The following is an 18626-nucleotide window of genomic DNA, read 5'->3' as shown; positions in this document are numbered from 1 at the left end:
ACACTAAAAGAACACTCACATTATGGCATGTAGGTTCCCTCAAAGCCAGAGAGCAAGAGACCCCACCACCCAAGACAGAAGTCACCGTCTTTAGTATTGTCATCTGGGAAGTGACAGCCCATCATTTGTGTTGTATTGTATTCATTAAAAGCAAGTCAGTACACTTGTTGGGAGGGGACTACACAAGGGCATGAATGAGGCAGGGATCATTGGGGACCATCTTAGAGGCTGCATACCATACGAGGCATAGAGAGGGGAGTATAAAGAATGAGAGGGAGAATAAGAGGGAGAGAGAGGGAGAGAGAAGAGAGGAAAATAATAGAAAATAGAAAAAGAGCTTATAGATTTTGGTATGGAATAAGTAGGCAAATTTTATTTTACTTGTGAATTAAGTATAACATATTTTATATTTACAGAATTAGTGTTTATGATTATTTGTTTTGTTTTTAGATTTCACTTTGGATGGTGTTTTTATAGTTCAATTTGCAGATGGGTATGTATGATTTTTTTTTTTTTTTACTTCAGGACTACAGTAAATTTATTCTGTGGCTGCCAAAGTAGCCAGGAGGCTGTGTTTGCCTGGTCTTCCTAAGTCTATAGCAAATACCAGCTCTCTCTGCTTGCTGACCTCCTTTGGGCTTTCCCTTCCCAGGTGGCTGGGATACACATACTTCACAAGGATGTTGACCCAAAACAGACTACCAGATCTTTCTCCAGCAAAGATGGGTTTATCCGGGATCTGCAGAGAACTACAATTCAGGATCTGCCACCATGGTGAGCCCCCGCACGGCAAGGGAAGGAGAATGCTTACATAGAGAGAAAAAGGAAGCTGAGAGGGCTAGAGTAAACAAAAAGTCCATGGCTTTTCCTTGGCTGAGTCCTTGCCAGGAAGAAGAGAAGTGGTCTTCTTCCTGTTTGGCTCTGCTATTGTCACGGGGCACGAGAACTCCGCCTTCTGGTCTTCCAGCTCTATTTAATTGAGGTTTCTGTTGATTAATTTTTTACAAGGAGATGCAGTCATTCCATAAGAATTTATAAAGGAAGCTCTGAAAGAAAAGTTAAAACTGGAATGAGTCACCAGGAGATTAAAAAAATTACTTCTTTGATCTTATTAGAATAAAAATATTAAATAAGAAGCTTCCATTGTGTTTCTAGTCTGATATAGAAAGAGCTTGCAAGTCATCTCTACCATTTTCTCAATAAGAAAAAAGCTGAACAACTGAAAAACAGCAACTTTTTTAGGTACATCAGAGAACTGGACTCACAGGACAAATCAAAGTGTGAGGGGGGCCCTCACACTTTTGTGACTTTTACTCCAGAAGCCCAACCAGGTTTTCTGGGCGAATAATGAGCAAATAAAACTCCTTGTGCTTCTTCTAGGAGGAGGAAAAATACACCTACTTTGAAGTAAGTCTGGAGCATTCTGTCCTCTTAACCAAAGCCTGCCTTCCATGGAAACAACTTACTAGAGCCTAACCTTCCTGGGGGCCGGGGAAACCCTATCTCTAATCCCCTCTAGCTTGCCTGTCTCAACTATGGGGAAAGGAAACAGCTAAGAAACACTTGTGAAGGTCACAGCCCAGGAACACAAGCCCACTACAAGACAGAGATTTAATCACTGGGCTATAGAACCCTTCCCCTCCCCCGACATTTACTACTACATCAAGCTGGCCTTTCTGGCCTACCTTGGCACATACCAGCTGGGAGAAGCCTTTAGGTGGACAATTGTGGTTCTTGCAGTAGAATGCCATCAGCTTAAATTAGAACTGGTGGGACACCAATAGCCTCCGCTATGATGCCTGAGCTGAATCTCCTGACCCCTAATGTTACCCCCAAACTGGGTTTGCCTCTTGGTGGATGTTGAGCCAAAAGATGCAATCAAGCCAAAGAGCAGAAGGAAGGATTTTTTACTTCCAACAAGTAAGAAGAACACCGGGGATATTTCCCAATGCAATGTCTCCCAAACCGCAAAATTGGGGAAGTTTTAAGCTAAGGGCACATTCATATTCCTGAAGGGCCCTGAGCAAAGAAGAATTCAGCACAGACTAGGGACCAAGGTTGGCAGAGTCCAGGCTCTAGTTGACTGAAGTCAGGAGGGTTAGGAAAGGTCAGCATCATCCTTACTTAGGTTCTAGTCAGCCTGGTGGTTGAGTGCTCATTGGGGGTTTGGATCCTGCAAAACAGCTCAAGAATGTGCTTAAGGCTGATCTTTACTTTTGAAACAGAACTGGTAGTCTTTACAACTGATATATTGTCTCCAATATGGTTATCTTCTGGCCTGGTAAGAGCTGTTTTTTTCTTTAATTCCTTTGTTCCCTTAAAACCATTATCTACCGAGACCTATTCTTCTGCAAAGACAAGCATTGTGGCCAGGCTTAGATTACAAAATGGCTTAGGTCTAAAATGGCTTCTCTCATGTTAAGAAAGCTAGGTCTGGTTCTTTTCCTCCGGGGACCCCCTATCCTATCTGCCTACAGGTACGCAAAAGAAACAATAAATGTGGCATTTAAGGGATTAGACTAATTCTTGTCCCAGCACTGCCACTAGTTTGCTGTGGGACACTGGATAGTTTATTTCTCTTATCAGTTATCTTCCCAGCTGATCCAGCTGATTTAAGGGAGGTCAACAAAATGCTGATCTCACAGGGTGGTTTTGAGGATGAGATGAGATGAGAATTGTGGACGTCTGGTGGACTCTGAGGAGCCACTTGAACACGTGTGTATATCTGTGCACACACACGTGTTTTATGTGCAGTATTGTGACTCATAATAAGAAATATATATTTGGTCTTTATCCTCCACAGAGCTTTTAAAATCCTTGGAATTTTCTTTGATGAGGGCAATAAACATGTCTTTTGTTTTGTTAATGAAGTGACTCTTGGAAAGCACCTAAGGCTGGGAGCTGGTTGCCAGGAGAATCAACGAAGTGACTAGAAGCTTGGAACTTTCAGTTGCATCCCCCTGACCTCCAGAGAGGGGAGAGGAACTAGGGACTGGCTTTAATCATCAATGGTCAATGGTTTAATCAGTCATACCTATGTCATGATGGGGTTCAGAGAGCTTTCTGGTTTGTGAACAGGAAGACACGTAGAGAGAGTAGCATGCTCCAGAGGGCATGGAATCTCAGAGCCCCTTCCCCATACCTCACCCTACGCATCTCTTCCATCTGACTGTTACTGAGTTATATCCTTTTGTCATAAACTGGTAATCAAGTAAGTAAACTGTTTGAGTTCTCTGAGAACCCTGGGAAATTCATCAAACCTAAGGAGAAGGTCCATGAAACTTCTAATCTACAGCCAGTTGGTCAGAAGGACAGGGGGCAATCTGGGCTTGCAACCAGAGTCTGACATGGGGAGAGGGCAGTCTTGTGGGATCTAACGTTATCTGCAGGTAGATGGTGTCAGAATTGAATTGAACTCTTGGACACCCAGCTGGTGTCAGAAATTTGCTAGGTGGTGTTGGGAAAAAATCCACACTGCAAAATCATAGCTGGTAATCAGATGTAGGATCAGAGCCAGAATTCTAGTGTGTGTGATAAAAGATTAGAAATCTATCTCTTTATTGCTTCTAAATATATGCACCTAGATATTAATATTTAATGGCTACTGAGGCATAAGGATCCGGCGTTCCAACCCAGGAAAATGAGGCCTCTGAATGAAGAGGAGACGCGTGTAATGTTTGAGAAGATAGCAAAATACATCTGGGAGAATCTTCAGCTGCTGGTCGACAGGCCCGACGGCACCTACTGTTTCAGGATGCACAACGACCAGGGGTACTACGTGAGTGAGAAGATTTTGGAAGTTGGCCGCCAATATCTCCGGTGACAAGCTGGTGTTGCTGGGGACGTGCTTTGGAAAATTCACCAAGACCCACAAGTTTCGGTTGCACATCACAGCTCTGGATTACCTAGCACCCTATGCCAAGTATAAAGTGTGGATAAAACCTGGAGCAGAGCAATCCTTCCTGTATGGGAACCATGTGCTGAAATCTGGACTTGGTCGAATCGCTGAAAATACTTCTCGGTACCAGGGAGTCGTGGTGTACTCCATGGCAGACATCCCTTTAGGCTTTGGGATGGCAGCAAAGTCTATACAAGACTGCAGGAAAGTAGACCCCATGGCGATTGTGGTATTTCATCAAGCAGACGTTGGGGAATATGTGCGGCATGAAGAGACATTGACTTAAAACGAAATCATCGCGAGGACTTGTGGCTGTGTGAAAGGGCCTAGCTTTGTTTCCTGTGTCTGTGTAGCCTCCACCATCATGCTGAATTTTGTCAACACTGTGACCTCTTCAGGGACTTCTTAGTTTAATATTCTATTATGGACAAATGCAGGCTGGATTCTTATTATGCAGAAATGGCTCAAAAACGGGGTTTTGGATCTTTGTGATTATGACTAACTAGAATACTGTGTTTTATACTTGAATCAGAGGGCTTCTTGTTTTGAGTAACAGGTTCTAAATTGTTGGAACTGAGGACAAGAATAGCGTATTATTGTTATCTGTGATAACACTGTTTTCCAAACACATGATAAGAACGTAATGAATTCTCTTAATTATTTATAAATACTATGAAAGATAGATATTGCCATCAGAATAGTAGGTCGTGTCTGGGATTTTACAAATGAAATTTGGATAAAATAGTAAGAGCAGTTTATTCTGCCAATTTTCTATATGGTAGGTGCTGTGTAGCGTGGAAAAAAAACTTGGACTCAAACACCAGTTCTCACATCTACCAGCTATATAACCTTAGATGAGTCATTACACTTTAATAAGCTTCATTTCCTTCTTCTGGTTCAAAAAACAGCTTAGCCGTCTTCCTAAGAATAGTTTTTAGAATTAGAAATCATGATCGTAAAGCACCTAGCACAGTGCCTGGCAAATGATAGTGTTGAATAAATGGTAAGAATTATTTTTGTAATGTTTATACTGAGTGTTTCTGTTACTAAGAGTAGGATCTTATGAATATACTTTGATTATACTATCTTGGTTTTTACAAGTGGTTTTCTTGCTCTTTTTCTTGAATGGTATGATCCCAGGCTGAATGTTATTTCTATCACCTTGATTTCTAAAACAATTTCTCTTATAAATCTTTTGGTTTTTTTTTAAATTAAAAAAAATTTTTTATTGAAGTATAGTTGATGTACAATATTGTGTTAGTTTCAGGTGTACAGCAAAGTGATTCATTTATACATATATTCTTATAAATCTTAAATTACCTGACTGGACTGGACAAAAAGCACTAATCAGAGACCCTGAAATAATAATTTAGTTCCTCCATCCTTCTCCCATGCCTTCCAAAATTATTTTTAGAAATATTAAAATATTTTTTAGTGAAAAACATATCACAGACAAAAAAAATTTTACTACCTGTATTGTAAAGCAATTTCTTTAGTGCATATACGGCTTAATTTAAATTCCAAAGGTGACATCTCTAAAAATAAAGCATTTTTCAATTACAAAATATATATATATATATATTTAATGGCTAGAACACTGTGTTAATTTCCTATTGACATTAATCTGATTGATAAAGTTGTTTACATTGTAAGAATGTATGTTTGCCATAAGACTTAATAAAACTTTTATTTTTTTAATATAGCCTCAAATCATTATTATGTGGCTTGAACTGTCTCTCATGAAAAAAAATTTTTTTTTTTGCCTACCAGTGAATTATACTCTGCTGCCTCAGAAACACTAGTTGAAGCCAGAAGAGTGGCTTCACTCTCCAAAGAAAGAATTTCAATGAGGAAGACACAGCTGTGAGGGCTGAGTCTAGCAAGGTCCTCATTTATAAGTCATAGTAAATAAAATGAGAATTAGGGGGAGAAGGGTGAGAGACAAAAAAAGCCGTCAAAGAAATAAAAGACGTGGGATATTAAAAGATAAGGGCCAAAACGACTTTCAGAGGGGCACTGGGTTGTTTAGTCCCAGTGAGTAAGAGCTGAGAACACCCCAGTACTAGAGAAGGGCAGAGGTCAGCTTATATAAGATGGCTGGGGTGAGGGGCGGTGAGGAAGCTAGAGCCACCAGGTACTAATGCAAGCTCCAACAACTGTCTAGAAGAGAGAGAGAAGCCTAGAAAGAACCAACATGAGGCCATTGTGGGGAAGAAGGTCACGTCCTGCACAAGCGGAGGAGTCTAGGGCATCGGTAGCATCCTAGATATCGAGTGTTGTAGCCCCTGGAGAGAGATTCCGAGTAAAATGGAAACAAAGAGACAAAGGGCATTTTCTGCTGCCCAGAATGTCTCTGGCTTCCTGGAACTGGATTGAATTAAACCGAGCAGAAATAAACACCTGGGAAAAGATTAGGAAAGCAGTTGTCATATGTTTTAAGGGAAGGGAAAGGTGTCCCCAAACTCAGAGTGATCCTCAACCTCTCCCACACATCCTAGAGAGCCCTCCTGCTCTCATGTGTGTCTCTTCCCAGAGTTAATAAGTGACAAACCAGGGAAAGGATTCAGGGTGCCAGGGTCAAGGGACCAAAGGTAACCGGGAGAAAGGTAACAGGGTAGCCTTTTCTGAGGAAGCTCCTGTCTGGCACAGACTGCAACAAATCCATGAGTATGAGGGGGTTTAACCAGGATTGGGTAAATTTTAGGAAAGAATAATTTCAGAAGGAAACAGCGTGTGGTCTGAAGGAGATCATTTATTCATTTATCTCTTTTTAAATTTCCATTCACAAGTATCTAATTTCCATACAAATATTCCATAAAAATAGAATAAAGAGATAATGGAACAATTTTAATTTGTTATAAAAGTCATACATAATTACTTTAAAAGATACCCTTGTTTTTTAACTTCCTGTATCCTAAAGACTAGGACCAAATACCCTCCGCATTTTCAACGCTTACCCTGTGCATTTACAAATGAGAGACACAATATTTGCATATATTAGAGAAGTTACCACAAAAGGACTCTTTTAGGCTCCCCTCCCATAAATACATGTTGCACTATACATAGACATACTGACACATACTTAAGTGTACCCACACAGAAGATGCATGCAGCTCCCAGAAATGAATATGTAAAATGTGCACACACGTCCATTGCTTTTAAAAAAAAAATTTAATTAATTAATTAATTAATTTTTGGCTGTGTTGGGTCTTCGTTTCTGTGCGAGGGCTTTCTCTAGTTGCAGCAAGTGGGGGCCACTCTTCATCGCGGTGCGCGGGCCTCTCACTATTGCGGCCTCTCTTGTTGGGAGCACAGGCTCCAGACGCGCAGGCTCAGTAGTTGTGGCTCACGGGCCTAGTTGCTCCGCAGCATGTGGGATCTTCCCAGGCCAGGGCTCGAACCCATGTCCCCTGCATTGGCAGGCAGATTCTCAACCACTGCGCCACCAGGGAAGCCCCCATTGCTTTTTAAATCTTCTTAAGTTTGTTGTTTCAGCAAAGTGATGACATCTCTTCTAAACAGACACTAAAGACTCTCTCTTTTCCCTCTCTCTTTTCCAGGCTAATCCTGAAAGGATGGCGGTGAAGGGGATCATGGTAGTTGCCCAGTTCCCTGCCCTAAGCGCGGAGGGTCCCTCTCAAACACTCTTCCATACAGGGCCAGAACCAAGAAAGGCAAAGGGGCTCCGCCTCGGCTCTGCAGACGTCCATCTCCTGAAACCCGATCAAAGAAAGCAAAGGATTAACTTCAATGCAGAGTTGGTTCCAGCCCAGAAGCCTTCTCTGACAACATCATTCTAAAAGCAACATGAACAAAAGCACACAAAATTTGGAGTCAGAAGACCCCTGTTTCAGCTCTACATGTCCAATAGTATCAGAGGGACTTAGGATGAACGTGTAGCAAATAAATCTATTGCCCTGGGGATTAAGTAAAATAATGTATAAAAACGAGTGTTTTTTTTTTAATTCATGAAACACTATACAAAGTATCAATTATTACTATCATTATTATAACTACTCAGAATAATGTACCCATGAAATAAGTTATAGATGCATTATTTAATGTATTCAACTTGGACCTTCTCCACTATGCAAAAAAAGAAAACATTTGTTGCCGGTTATCATTGGCAATCAATATTTTTATTTTAATTCTTCCGTAATTTCCTTGTTCCCTTGGATCTCAAAATCACATTTATGTAGAAAAATAAACCCCAAATTCTCCACCACATCCTAAGGACAGTCTAGAACCACAACTTGTCTTCCATATCATAGTTTCTTTGTATAAGTTGCTTGAATAAGGTGAACGACAATGTTGCCATGTAGTCCCATTATTTCAACGATTTTCATTAGGCCAGTCTACTGCATCTGTTCAAAGGAATTTATTCTCCTGAAAATCTCCTACCTCATAATGTCTTTCAGGGGCAAGCTGACTCCCACTAAGAACGATCTGTGGGAAAACATAACTTGTTCCAAATGTGCCACTGAGGGAGAATTCTTCAAACTTGGTAAAAGCTGACCCTGCAGGCTCTCCACAAGTTCTCAGGTCAGTGGTTTGAAACTTCAGTAATGTGCATACCTGTGTAGGAAAAGAAAAGTGGTTGGAAATCTTGGAAATATTTTCTCAGCTAAAAATACAATTTCAAAGAATAGAAGAATATTTGTTAGGTTGCCTCTTAAGTAGTTTTTTTTTTCAATTGCAGCTCATAATCTATTAGTGAATCCTAAAATTAATTTAGTGAGTCAAGATTAGCCCTTTTTGCAATGAAGCAAAATGGAGTAGACTAGAATTTTCAAAATTAGAGTATGTTGGATATAATTATAGCTATTTCTAATTCTGATTTGAATTATTTTATAAAATGTTTGTTTCAATTAAGTATCTCTTTTAACTCAGTCATACATCTTGACTGCGCTTGTTTATGATGTGAAATGGACTTCTTGCTCTGGACTCTAGTTGAAGACAGTTTGCAAAACACAGCTCTAAAGTTACCTGACAGAAAAAGAGAGTATATGGGGGTTGTAGCTTTTTAAACTTGAACCCAGTCTGCTGAGAACTAATCAATCTGCTTCATGTTTTTACCTTGCAGCTCTAATTCTCTTCTCACTAAGACTGAACAAATAATGTGTTCTAGGCAGAAAAGGTCAGTGACAAATATAACACCATTCCAATTAACTGAATCCAGCACAATTCTTAAAGAAATGCAATGATGACCTTGAAGACAAATCAGTAAAAGAGCCATTCTAACATATTCGGGTGTTTCTACCTGTAAGTAATACTGGCCTTCTACCATGTGAAGTCTGTCAAAGGCACCTAGTGCATACACCTCATTGGTTCGTTTCTCAGACATCTTGTAAGTTAAGTTACAACACAGGTCTTTCTGACAAACTGTGTAATTTCCTGTGTGTCTCTTAAGCTTGGTGAAGGTGAACGCATCAAAATAAGTCATCCCTGGAAAACTCAACCGTTCAGATGAGAATGGCTTGACACCTCTGGCCTAAGCACTCCAGTGAACAGCTGCAGAGTAAATGGCTTCTCTTCGAGGCCGGGACTTCAATTCTGAGAGCATCAGCTGGCCACTCTCTGTTTCCATGTCATAGTAATACACCTTGACAGCCTCCGGTGAGTAGATTCCACTGTCTACGGGTGACATAAAGAAACACAAATATTGGCTTCAAATTTTGCATGGTGACAAACTAATAGAATCACTTCCGTAGGAACTGAAATATAAAGTTATGAAAGCATAAGCATTTTCAAGATAAGGAGGGAGAGAGCTTTACATTGACCTAAATTCCAATTTGACTCTGAGTCTTCCGTATGGGACTGCTTACACTGAAACTATATGACTTGATAGCTTTTTTTTTTTTTTTTAACTTAAACTCCCCTTTCTTTAGCCAACTTAACAGTAAACCAGAAAATTTCTCAAACATGAAGAACAATTTTAGCTCTCCACTAACCTATCTAATTTATTTGTGTTTGAGATTCTTCACCTGGATCAGTGAACAACAAACCAGTCAAGAGGGGAGGCTGCTTTACCTTGAAAGTGGATACCATAAAGGATAAACTCTAAAAACCTGATTAAGTCTAAAGTGATTTTATCACCTCAACAGCAAGATTTATTTCAATATTACTCATGGATGTTAGCTGCAGCATTCTTTAGCTCTGGCTTTGCTTTTTTTATGTAACTTGAATTCTCTCTAACTCCGATTTCCCCTCGCGTGAAATTGAGAATATAATGTTTGCCTTCTTCTTTACTCCCAGGAATAATGTTCCTTAAATAATGTTGGTATAGAAGCCCATACTCTTATTAATTTTGTGACGTTGGAGTTAATAGAAGAATCTTTAAAGAAAAGCATGGCTTGAAAATGAAGGAAGGCTTCCCAAGACTGTGGCTACCTGTTGGGGCAGAACCAGGGTGAGGTACGTGTCATGTGCATGCTCATGTTGTGGGTATTGGCAGCAAGCAGGTTGACTCCCAGGGCTCGGGCCCATGCCGAGTGGAAGGGGACCGCCGAGAGGAGGGGCAGCGTGTTGTACCAGGCCGTGGGGTAGAGAATGCTGTCAACCTGAAACTCTTCCACCACCATCACAGCTAGGTCATGAGAAAATATGTCAAAGCAAGTGAAAATGCCAAACTTCCCAAAGGGAGAGTCAAAAGTCACAAGTTCTGAATCCTTGGGGAAATCAAATTGAATTTCAGGTGCAAAAAGATTGTACTGTTAAGCGAAACGCAAAGAAGGGGAAGATTAGTAAGAAAACTGTCAGATAGAAGTGATCAATATCTTCAAAATCTTTTCTCGTGCGCGTGTTGGTGTGCATACTTAAAACTGTTACACAGCCCCTCCCGTTGCGGGGCACAGGCTCCAGACGCGCAGGCTCAGTAGTTGTGGCTCAGGGGCCCAGCTGCTCCGTGGCATGTGGGATCTTCCCAGACCAGGGCTCGAACCCGTGTGCCCTGCATTAGCAGGCAGATTCTCAACCACTGCGCCACCAGGGAAGCCCTCGCACGAACCGAAGACCCAACACAGCCAATAATAAATAATAAATAAATAAATAAAGTAGCTATAAAAAAAAAAAAAAAAAACAAAAAAAAAAACTGTTACACATAAATTAGTGTAAATTATACCCAGTATACCACTGTCTGTGAGTTTTCTCACTGTGACATTCATCAGAACACTTCATTTTCCCACAACCTATGAATCAACCAATGAGTTCATATCTACAAATGATATTTATTTATTTTTAATTAATTTATTTATTTTTGGCTGCGTTGGGTCTTCGTTGCTGTGCACGGGCTTTCTCTAGTTGTGGCGGGCAGGGGTTACTCTTCATTGTGGTGCGCGGGCTTCTCATTGCGGTGGCTTCTCTTGGTGTGGAGCACGGGCTCTAGGTGCATGGGTTTCAGTAGTTGTGGCACGTGGGCTCAGTAGTTGTGGCTCGCGGGCTCTAGATCACAGGCTCCGTAGTTGTGGCGCATGGATTTAGCTGCTCCGTGGCATGTGGGATCTTCCCGGACCAGGGATTGAACCTGTGTCCCCTACATTGGCAGGCAGATTCTTAACCACTGTGGCACCAGGGAAGCCCCTACAAATGATATTTAAAAGGTGAATATTTGTCTTAAAATCACTTGAAATTTTGAACCTCACAAATTTCTGATTGTTTTCCACTCTATTCTTTAAATACCAACAGCACTGTCCGTGTGAAGTCTAACACGGTAATAAAATAAACGGTAATAAAATAAACGGTCATAAAATAAACTTTGTCATGTCTCCCCATGGTACAGCTAGGTTTATATAATTGGAACTTAATTTAGACAATGTAATAGCTAAACCTTGTCAATTAGTAAGCCGTTAGAATTTTTTTTCCAGCCTGATTATTGCTCCCAAACTCCAACTACCCTGGGCTCGGGAGAACAGCCTTATGTTCTGCTCACGTTTTTATTTGGCCTGATGTGTGCATATGTGCTCAGGCAACACCCCACCCCCACCCGACCAGTGAGCATCCCAAGCTCCTCGGCCCTCGGCTCAGGGGGTAGCCCATCCTTCATCCCCAGCTGATCGACTCGAGGGCGGCATGTGGCTGATTTGGAGTCAAGGAAGGTTAAGGTTTTTGCAGGGTTTCTAGGAAAGACAAATGCAGTCTTCCTCCGGATTTTGTTGCTATTAGGATACGTGCTTTGTGATGAGCAGCCGTGTGGCTTCTGAAAGGACAGTCATCCTGGGAAAAAGTTGTTACAAAGGAATAAGAGAGCTAGAGGGATGGCTGACATCTTCTGGGCCTCTGAGGGACAGACTGCATCGGAAACTAGACCTACCCTTTCTATGATTTATATTTTCTCAGGTACCTAAGCAAGGAAATTCTGTGTTGTTGTTTTTTAAGCCAATTTCAGTTGGGGGGTTTTTCTATCATTGCAATCAAAAAAGTCCTAATGAAATGAATGACTACAGCTTAATACCAAATGTCAACAAATTGGGTCAAAAAACTAACTCTAGTACTAAATCTTGTGATGAAACTGAGCATTTCTCCTTTCTCAGTGAATACTAAAATCCTCGTGCAGCTATTAGCACATCTGCTTTAATAGTCTGCTAGATTCTATTTTATGACTAATTCAAATTCAGAACCCTTATACGAAATTAAAGTAAGTTAAATCCCTTTTTCAACTAAGTGTAATAATTCAGAAACGCATTCACAACAGTTCCCTCACCAGCATTCACAGACAAGTATACCTAGCTATCACAAACAAAAGAAGTAAATCGAGCTTAGCTAAGACACAAGTAATTCTCACCTTGTGGTAGTGGGCCACCAGCCTACCCTCAGAATCAAACACCACATCAGTGTTGTATTGGTAACGACCATCAGGGGGACACTGAGGGTCACTGGCATTGCATGGCTTCTTGTCCCCAATATTTGCCACAATGTAGATAGAATTGTTCTTGGCCAGACAGCTGAGCCTTTCTTGCACTGGGCTGTGGCCAAACCTAATTCAATAGATATTGCCTTAAACTCACTGTGTGTTAGTGATTTTGGAACTTCCAAAGTGACATTTTATTTGCCCGTTACCTATAACACACAACAGCTCTAGGTTAAGAATCAACAGTAAAGATTTAAAAACTCACATGTAATACAATCTTCTTTATGAAAACTAACCTATTTTTTAATTGGCAGATTCAAGATGGTAGTGCAAGACTGAAGCACAGAGCAAATTGAGGGGGAAGAGGAGAAAGAAGAGAAGCAACATATTTTCTTATGATGTTCTCCCAGGAACACAAATGAAGGACTTGAAATTTAACACTTTTCTAATGGGGAGGACCTTTTCCATAATCCAAGCCACAGTCCTACTAGAAGGCAGTATAGAGTTGGTCCCAGGCAGATCATCTTCTACAGAGAACAAATGCAGCATTAGGTACCAGAAATATTTTTAAAAAGGAAAGAAAAGAAAAGGAAAAAAGGATTTCACTATGCAGTCTCAGTGTCCCCATTTGTCAGTGCAACACAATAGCTTCCCTTCTATCTTAGAGGGTCCTTGTGTGAAACCCTGGGATAAATACAGACTATGAAATTGTTTTTCAGAGTAATGCCCAAACCACCCACCTTGGGGATATTTACCCTAGAAATAAGAGGGGATTGAGGTGAGGAAATAGGTGGGATTATAGCTGGCTTCAAATAATTGAAAGACTCTAATTTGAAGAAGATGAGTCATGTATCTTAATATAAGATAGGTGCAGTATGAACCCCAAAGGAAGTTATAGATAGATGATTTCAGTGGAAAATAAGATTAAAATTTCTAGCAACCAGAACACGCTAAGAAGTGGATTCACTAGTCACTGGAAATTTCAAGTATAAGATGGTGCTTCCAGGCACTCAAGAGTCCATTCCGTTAGCGTGGCTCAGTGGAAATGGCTGTGTTTGAATTCCAGCCAGGCTAATTACCAATTGTGAAACCTTAAGCTCCCTTCTTTTCTTCATATTTAAAACGGAATAGGGACTTCCCTGGTGGCGCAGTGGTTAAGAATCCGCCTGCCAATGCAGGGCACACGGGTTCGAGCCCTGGTCCGGGAAGATCCCACATGCCGCAGAGCAACTAAGCCCGTGTGCCACAACTACTGAGCCTGCACTCTACAGCCTGCGTGCCACAACTACTGAGCCTGCGTGCTACAACTACTGAAGCCCATGTGCCTAGAGCCCATGCTCTGCAACAAGAGAAGCCACTGCAGTGAGAAGCCCGCGCACTGCAACAAAGAGTAGCCCCCGCTTGCCGCAACTAGAGAAAGCCCACACGCAGCAACGAAGACCCAACACAGCCAAAAATAAATAAATAAATAAATAAAAAGAAACAAACAAAAAAATAATCATAAAATAAAATGGGAATAGTTATACCTGCTACATAAATTGAATGAGATAATGTGCATAGTGTACCAGGTACAGATTCTGGAACCAAGCAGGTGCTCAATAAATAAATAATGGCCATTATGGATTTTGTAACTACAAGAAGACAGCCCAGAACACTGATGACTTGATTGCTTGTAGAGACCATTCAGACTCTCCATGGTTTCTCAGTCCCTTTGCAATTGATGTTGAACTAATCTTTGAATAGAAAGAAGAGATTGTGACCATTTCTTTTATTTTGCCTTCTGGAAAAGCAGGGTAATATTGTCAACATTCATATTCATTAAGGCCTTAATAAAAGTATTATATATTTTATTTTGGTTTTCTTTTTTTTTTTTTTTTTGGCTAAATAATTAGGGTACTTTAATGTTTCCTATTAGTTCCTCATGGGGAAAGCCCAGGAAGAATGACATGTGTCAGTATTCTAAATGATAGTACTTAAATACACAAGGATGACTGTGGAATTTTATTACCCCTTTTAGGGATAAATGACACTAGGAAAGAAACGGTGGCTCTCTTTACCAATATTAGCATTCTATTAAATACTGGATTTTTCTTTTCTACAACACAGAGTTGAAAGCTTGCCATTTGAGTAAGTTTCTGCAAGCCTCAGTAATATTAAAGTTCCATCAGTCACCTACCTTCCCTACTTACAATAATTCATCAGAGACTAATTATCAGGCTTCAGGACATCTTTCCCCTAAGAAAGTCAGTTTTATCAGCCAAGGCAAATAGAGTGTATTTCAGTATAAGCCTCTCGAATTACTGCAAATAATGAGTCCTTCCTGCTCTGGGAAAAGCCCCATAATCAAGTAGAAACTGAGTCATAATTACGTGATTACTATAAACACAGACTGTGCAACATTCAGAGAAAAATTTTCCAAAGGTGACAATCCCGGGGTGAGACCTGACTCACGTAATAGAGCTCTTATGTTGCAACATTGGACTTGACTTTCCAACTGATTTCAAGTGGTCAAAATTATTTAAGAAGTTTCTTTTTTTGTGTGCTAGATAATAGTTCTGAACAGAGGCATGTAAATTTAAAATTAGCAAATTAAATTACTTTTTAATGCATTGATTTTGCCAGTTAAAGGGATTACATATGAACTATTTTAAAAAGTAAATACACCTAAAATAATTTATTTTCAAAAATCTTTCTTATATTTTATACAGATTTTCTTTAAGAAACTTATGCCTAAACTACAGCTATAAACAATTATTAAATTTCTTGAAGGACAAGAAAGCAAAAGTTCAGATCCCGCTCCTTCTGTTAAAAAAAAGTAATAGTGAGAGCTAACACTGAAGAGGGCACCATAGTATATAGATTCTATGTATTACTTCACTTTGCTCTCATTTTGGGGTTTTGTTTTTTTTTTTTTTTTTTTTTTGGCCACGCTGTTCGACTTGCGGGATCTTAGTTCCCCAACCAGGGATTGAACCCAGGCCCTTAGCAGTGAAAGCATGGAGTCCGAACCACTGGACAAGCAAGGAATTCCCTATACTGCGTGTCTACTCTGTAAAGTAAAGTAGGAGAGGAAATTTTATTATCCCTGGTTTACAGATAAAGAAACCGAGATGTCAATAGTTTGTCTGTCCCACGTCACTCAGTCAGGAGGTGGAAGAATGTGGTCTCAGAAAAAGCACCTCCTTTTTCAAGTCCTATGCAATTTCCGCTCACAGTACTGATTACATTGCATGCCAATATCAAAGCCCTTTGGGAACATAAACCCATTCATCTTTTTACCATTCCTGCAGAGGAGGCAGGTGTTCATGGGTGGACCTGCTTACTTACATTTGAGAACGTAAGTCCTAGATATCACAACTTTCTCACTTTGTTGAAACCCAATTAAGCACATCTGTTATAAAAACTGTGTGTACACATACTATTCATGAAAGAAAACTACAATAAATAACCAACCAAACATCATCCTCTCAAGTCATTTACCAAACAGGAGACAAGCCAGATGGTACACATTATGAAGAATTAGAGAAGTCTAAATCCAGTGCCACAGACTGATTGTTTGTCAGCAGGAATACTAGTCAAGCTTACTGAACTTGCTGTTACAATATCACTACACTTGTTTAAAATCAAAGGGCAGCTGCTTCCTCTTGCTACCCTTTGGTTTTAGACAAATGTTGTGGAAGGAAGACGCAAGAGGGAGGCATACGGGGATCTGTGTATGCATATAGCTGATTCACTTTGTTTATACAGCAGCAACTAACACATCATTGTAAATCAATTATACTCCAATAAAGATGTTAAAAAAAAATCAAAGGGTAATGATATTATCTCTGGGGGTCTCCACATGGAATCCAGTTCACTTCAGGATCTGGGATATCCTCCAGATAGGGATAAATGGTCTCCCTTGTGAAGACTCAGCCATAAAGTCCATCTTCTGGGGTCACAATGATATGTGCACCCTGCTCAAAACAAGTAGGAGCAAAAAAGTTTCTCCCAAATTCTAAACACTCACATTCTTATCAAGTTCCAAATTTCCTTTCCAATATCCCAGCCAGTGTAGAAAGGGCAATACCTGCCAGTTTAACTGCTTTCTCTAGGACATCTATATTCCTGCTCATCAGGAGCAAAGCTTCGTCTTTTGGCACAGGAGTTTCTGTTCTGTTTGGTAACATAACAGCATGCTCATACACTGCAGCGATAAAAGTGTCCAGTGCACCAGCACTCAGGACAAAGAGGGCTAAAACAGCACCACATTTTGGAAAATATGATATAATCATAGCTGAAACTTAGTGCACTTTGATAAACTCAGATTCTTGTACTTTGTATCACTGGAAAAACTTTTATGTTGAAGACCTTCCTGTCTGCTACCACCTATCTTCACTTGCTCATGAATAGATTACGCAGCACGGGGTTGAGAAAGAATATTGTGAAAGAAGTACATAATCAGATTGACTCAAGTGTCCGATGCTGTTGTTGGCATTGTTCAGAGGTCGACCCAACTCTAAAAGTGGAGTTAATGAGCCAACCAGATTAGTCCACCCCATTCCAAAACACACTGGCTGTTAAACTCTTTTCTTTTAATAAAATATATTTTCCTGGTAGTTCAATATTTCCATTAATAGGACCAATATGGGATCACTGTAGTAAGAGCTGTCGTAGCAACAATTTGTGAAAATTTACATATTTCGCTGTAAGAGACAGAACAGAGTGTTAGGCAAGCCCTGGTTTTAACAGAGCTCACAAAATGGCTCACAAAGTATACATGCTAATGACTGAACTCAATGTTCATGACCAGTGACCATTAGTGTTCGCATTTATAAGAGGCTATCAGCAGAAAACACGGGAAAGACCGCCTAATAATCTGAGATATTAGAACGTTACCTGAACACTGTGCAAAACATAGATAGATGATAACGTGATCAATGATGGCAAGTGCCCACCAGGTTAAAACTCCAGACCTCTCGGGAACCCAGCTAATGCTGTGGAGTTTATGTGCAGAAAACCAGGGAGCTAGGCTTTGGGGTCATACAATTTCTTCATCTTTATAGAATATGCTCATTTTTCAAGTGAACCCCTTTTCCCTAAATACTTATACTAGCACATCGCTCAAAATCTAATTTTCAAGAGGTTGTTTCCTTATGCCTCGTCTGATGTAGGGAAACTGGTAGGTTTGGGATATTTGTGCCTTTTGTTTCTTTAGTTGCTTCAGTTCTATAATTTTAAGCCCTTTAATTCTAATAACTTTTTTTCATTATCTGAATATGCCTTTATTCTCCCAGACTCCCTGGTGAGTTTCCATGTGTCCTTATGAAATAATATCCATCAGACACAAATTCATTTCAGAAAAAATTATTCAAGGACAAGACGAGACCTGTGTAAGACAGATAAATTGCTTTACAATGAGAAGGAACTTATTTTCATATGTCAAGTTGAAATTCTACCTGTTGCTTCAGTCGACCTGACTTTCTGAATAGAAGCAAAAAGAAACAAAGGAATTTCCCTTCACTCTCCCTAATATCAGGAAGTGTACCAACTTTTTATTATGTTGAAATCAATAGAAACTTGCATTAAATATTTCGTTACCAAGTGTCGTTAGTAATGCCTTTGCCTCATTTGTACATAAGGAATAGGGATTGTGGGTGCAAATTATTTAAACGAGGTTTGAACGTAAACATTCAAGTACCTAATTTGAATGACAGTTCAAAATTATTGTGGGATTAGGAAGTTTAGAGTCTAAAGTTTTGTATTAAAATAAATATAATTCTGCCTTTAAATATGTAAGGTACAAATTTTAAAGGGGAGAAGGGCCGGTAGAATAAAATCTCTAAGTTTGTTGGCTCTCCCCAGGTCGTTAGTTCCAATATCCATTATAAAACTTGCTTTCTA

General features: G+C 40.0%; 1 protein-coding gene and 1 pseudogene across 1 annotated transcript; one reads left to right on the top strand and one right to left on the bottom strand.

Moving 5' to 3' along the window:
• Positions 1-3640: 3640 nt before the first annotated feature.
• LOC132376270 (60S ribosome subunit biogenesis protein NIP7 homolog) lies at positions 3641-4251 on the top strand (annotated as a pseudogene).
• Positions 4252-7489: 3238 nt separating this feature from the next.
• Positions 7490-17017, bottom strand: LOC132376065 (vascular non-inflammatory molecule 3-like). The gene is given in 7 exon segments (XM_059941612.1): positions 7490-7610; positions 8292-8473; positions 9159-9532; positions 10317-10608; positions 12678-12873; positions 16572-16702; positions 16808-17017. Coding segments are annotated over 7 exon segments (1506 nt in total).
• Between the last annotated feature and the right edge of the window lie 1609 nt (positions 17018-18626).

Source organism: Balaenoptera ricei, chromosome 12, assembly GCF_028023285.1.
Source record: "Balaenoptera ricei isolate mBalRic1 chromosome 12, mBalRic1.hap2, whole genome shotgun sequence".
Taxonomy (NCBI): domain Eukaryota; kingdom Metazoa; phylum Chordata; class Mammalia; order Artiodactyla; family Balaenopteridae; genus Balaenoptera; species Balaenoptera ricei.
The sequence above is the reverse complement of the archived record's forward strand: the minus strand, read 5'-3'. Positions and strand labels throughout refer to the sequence as shown.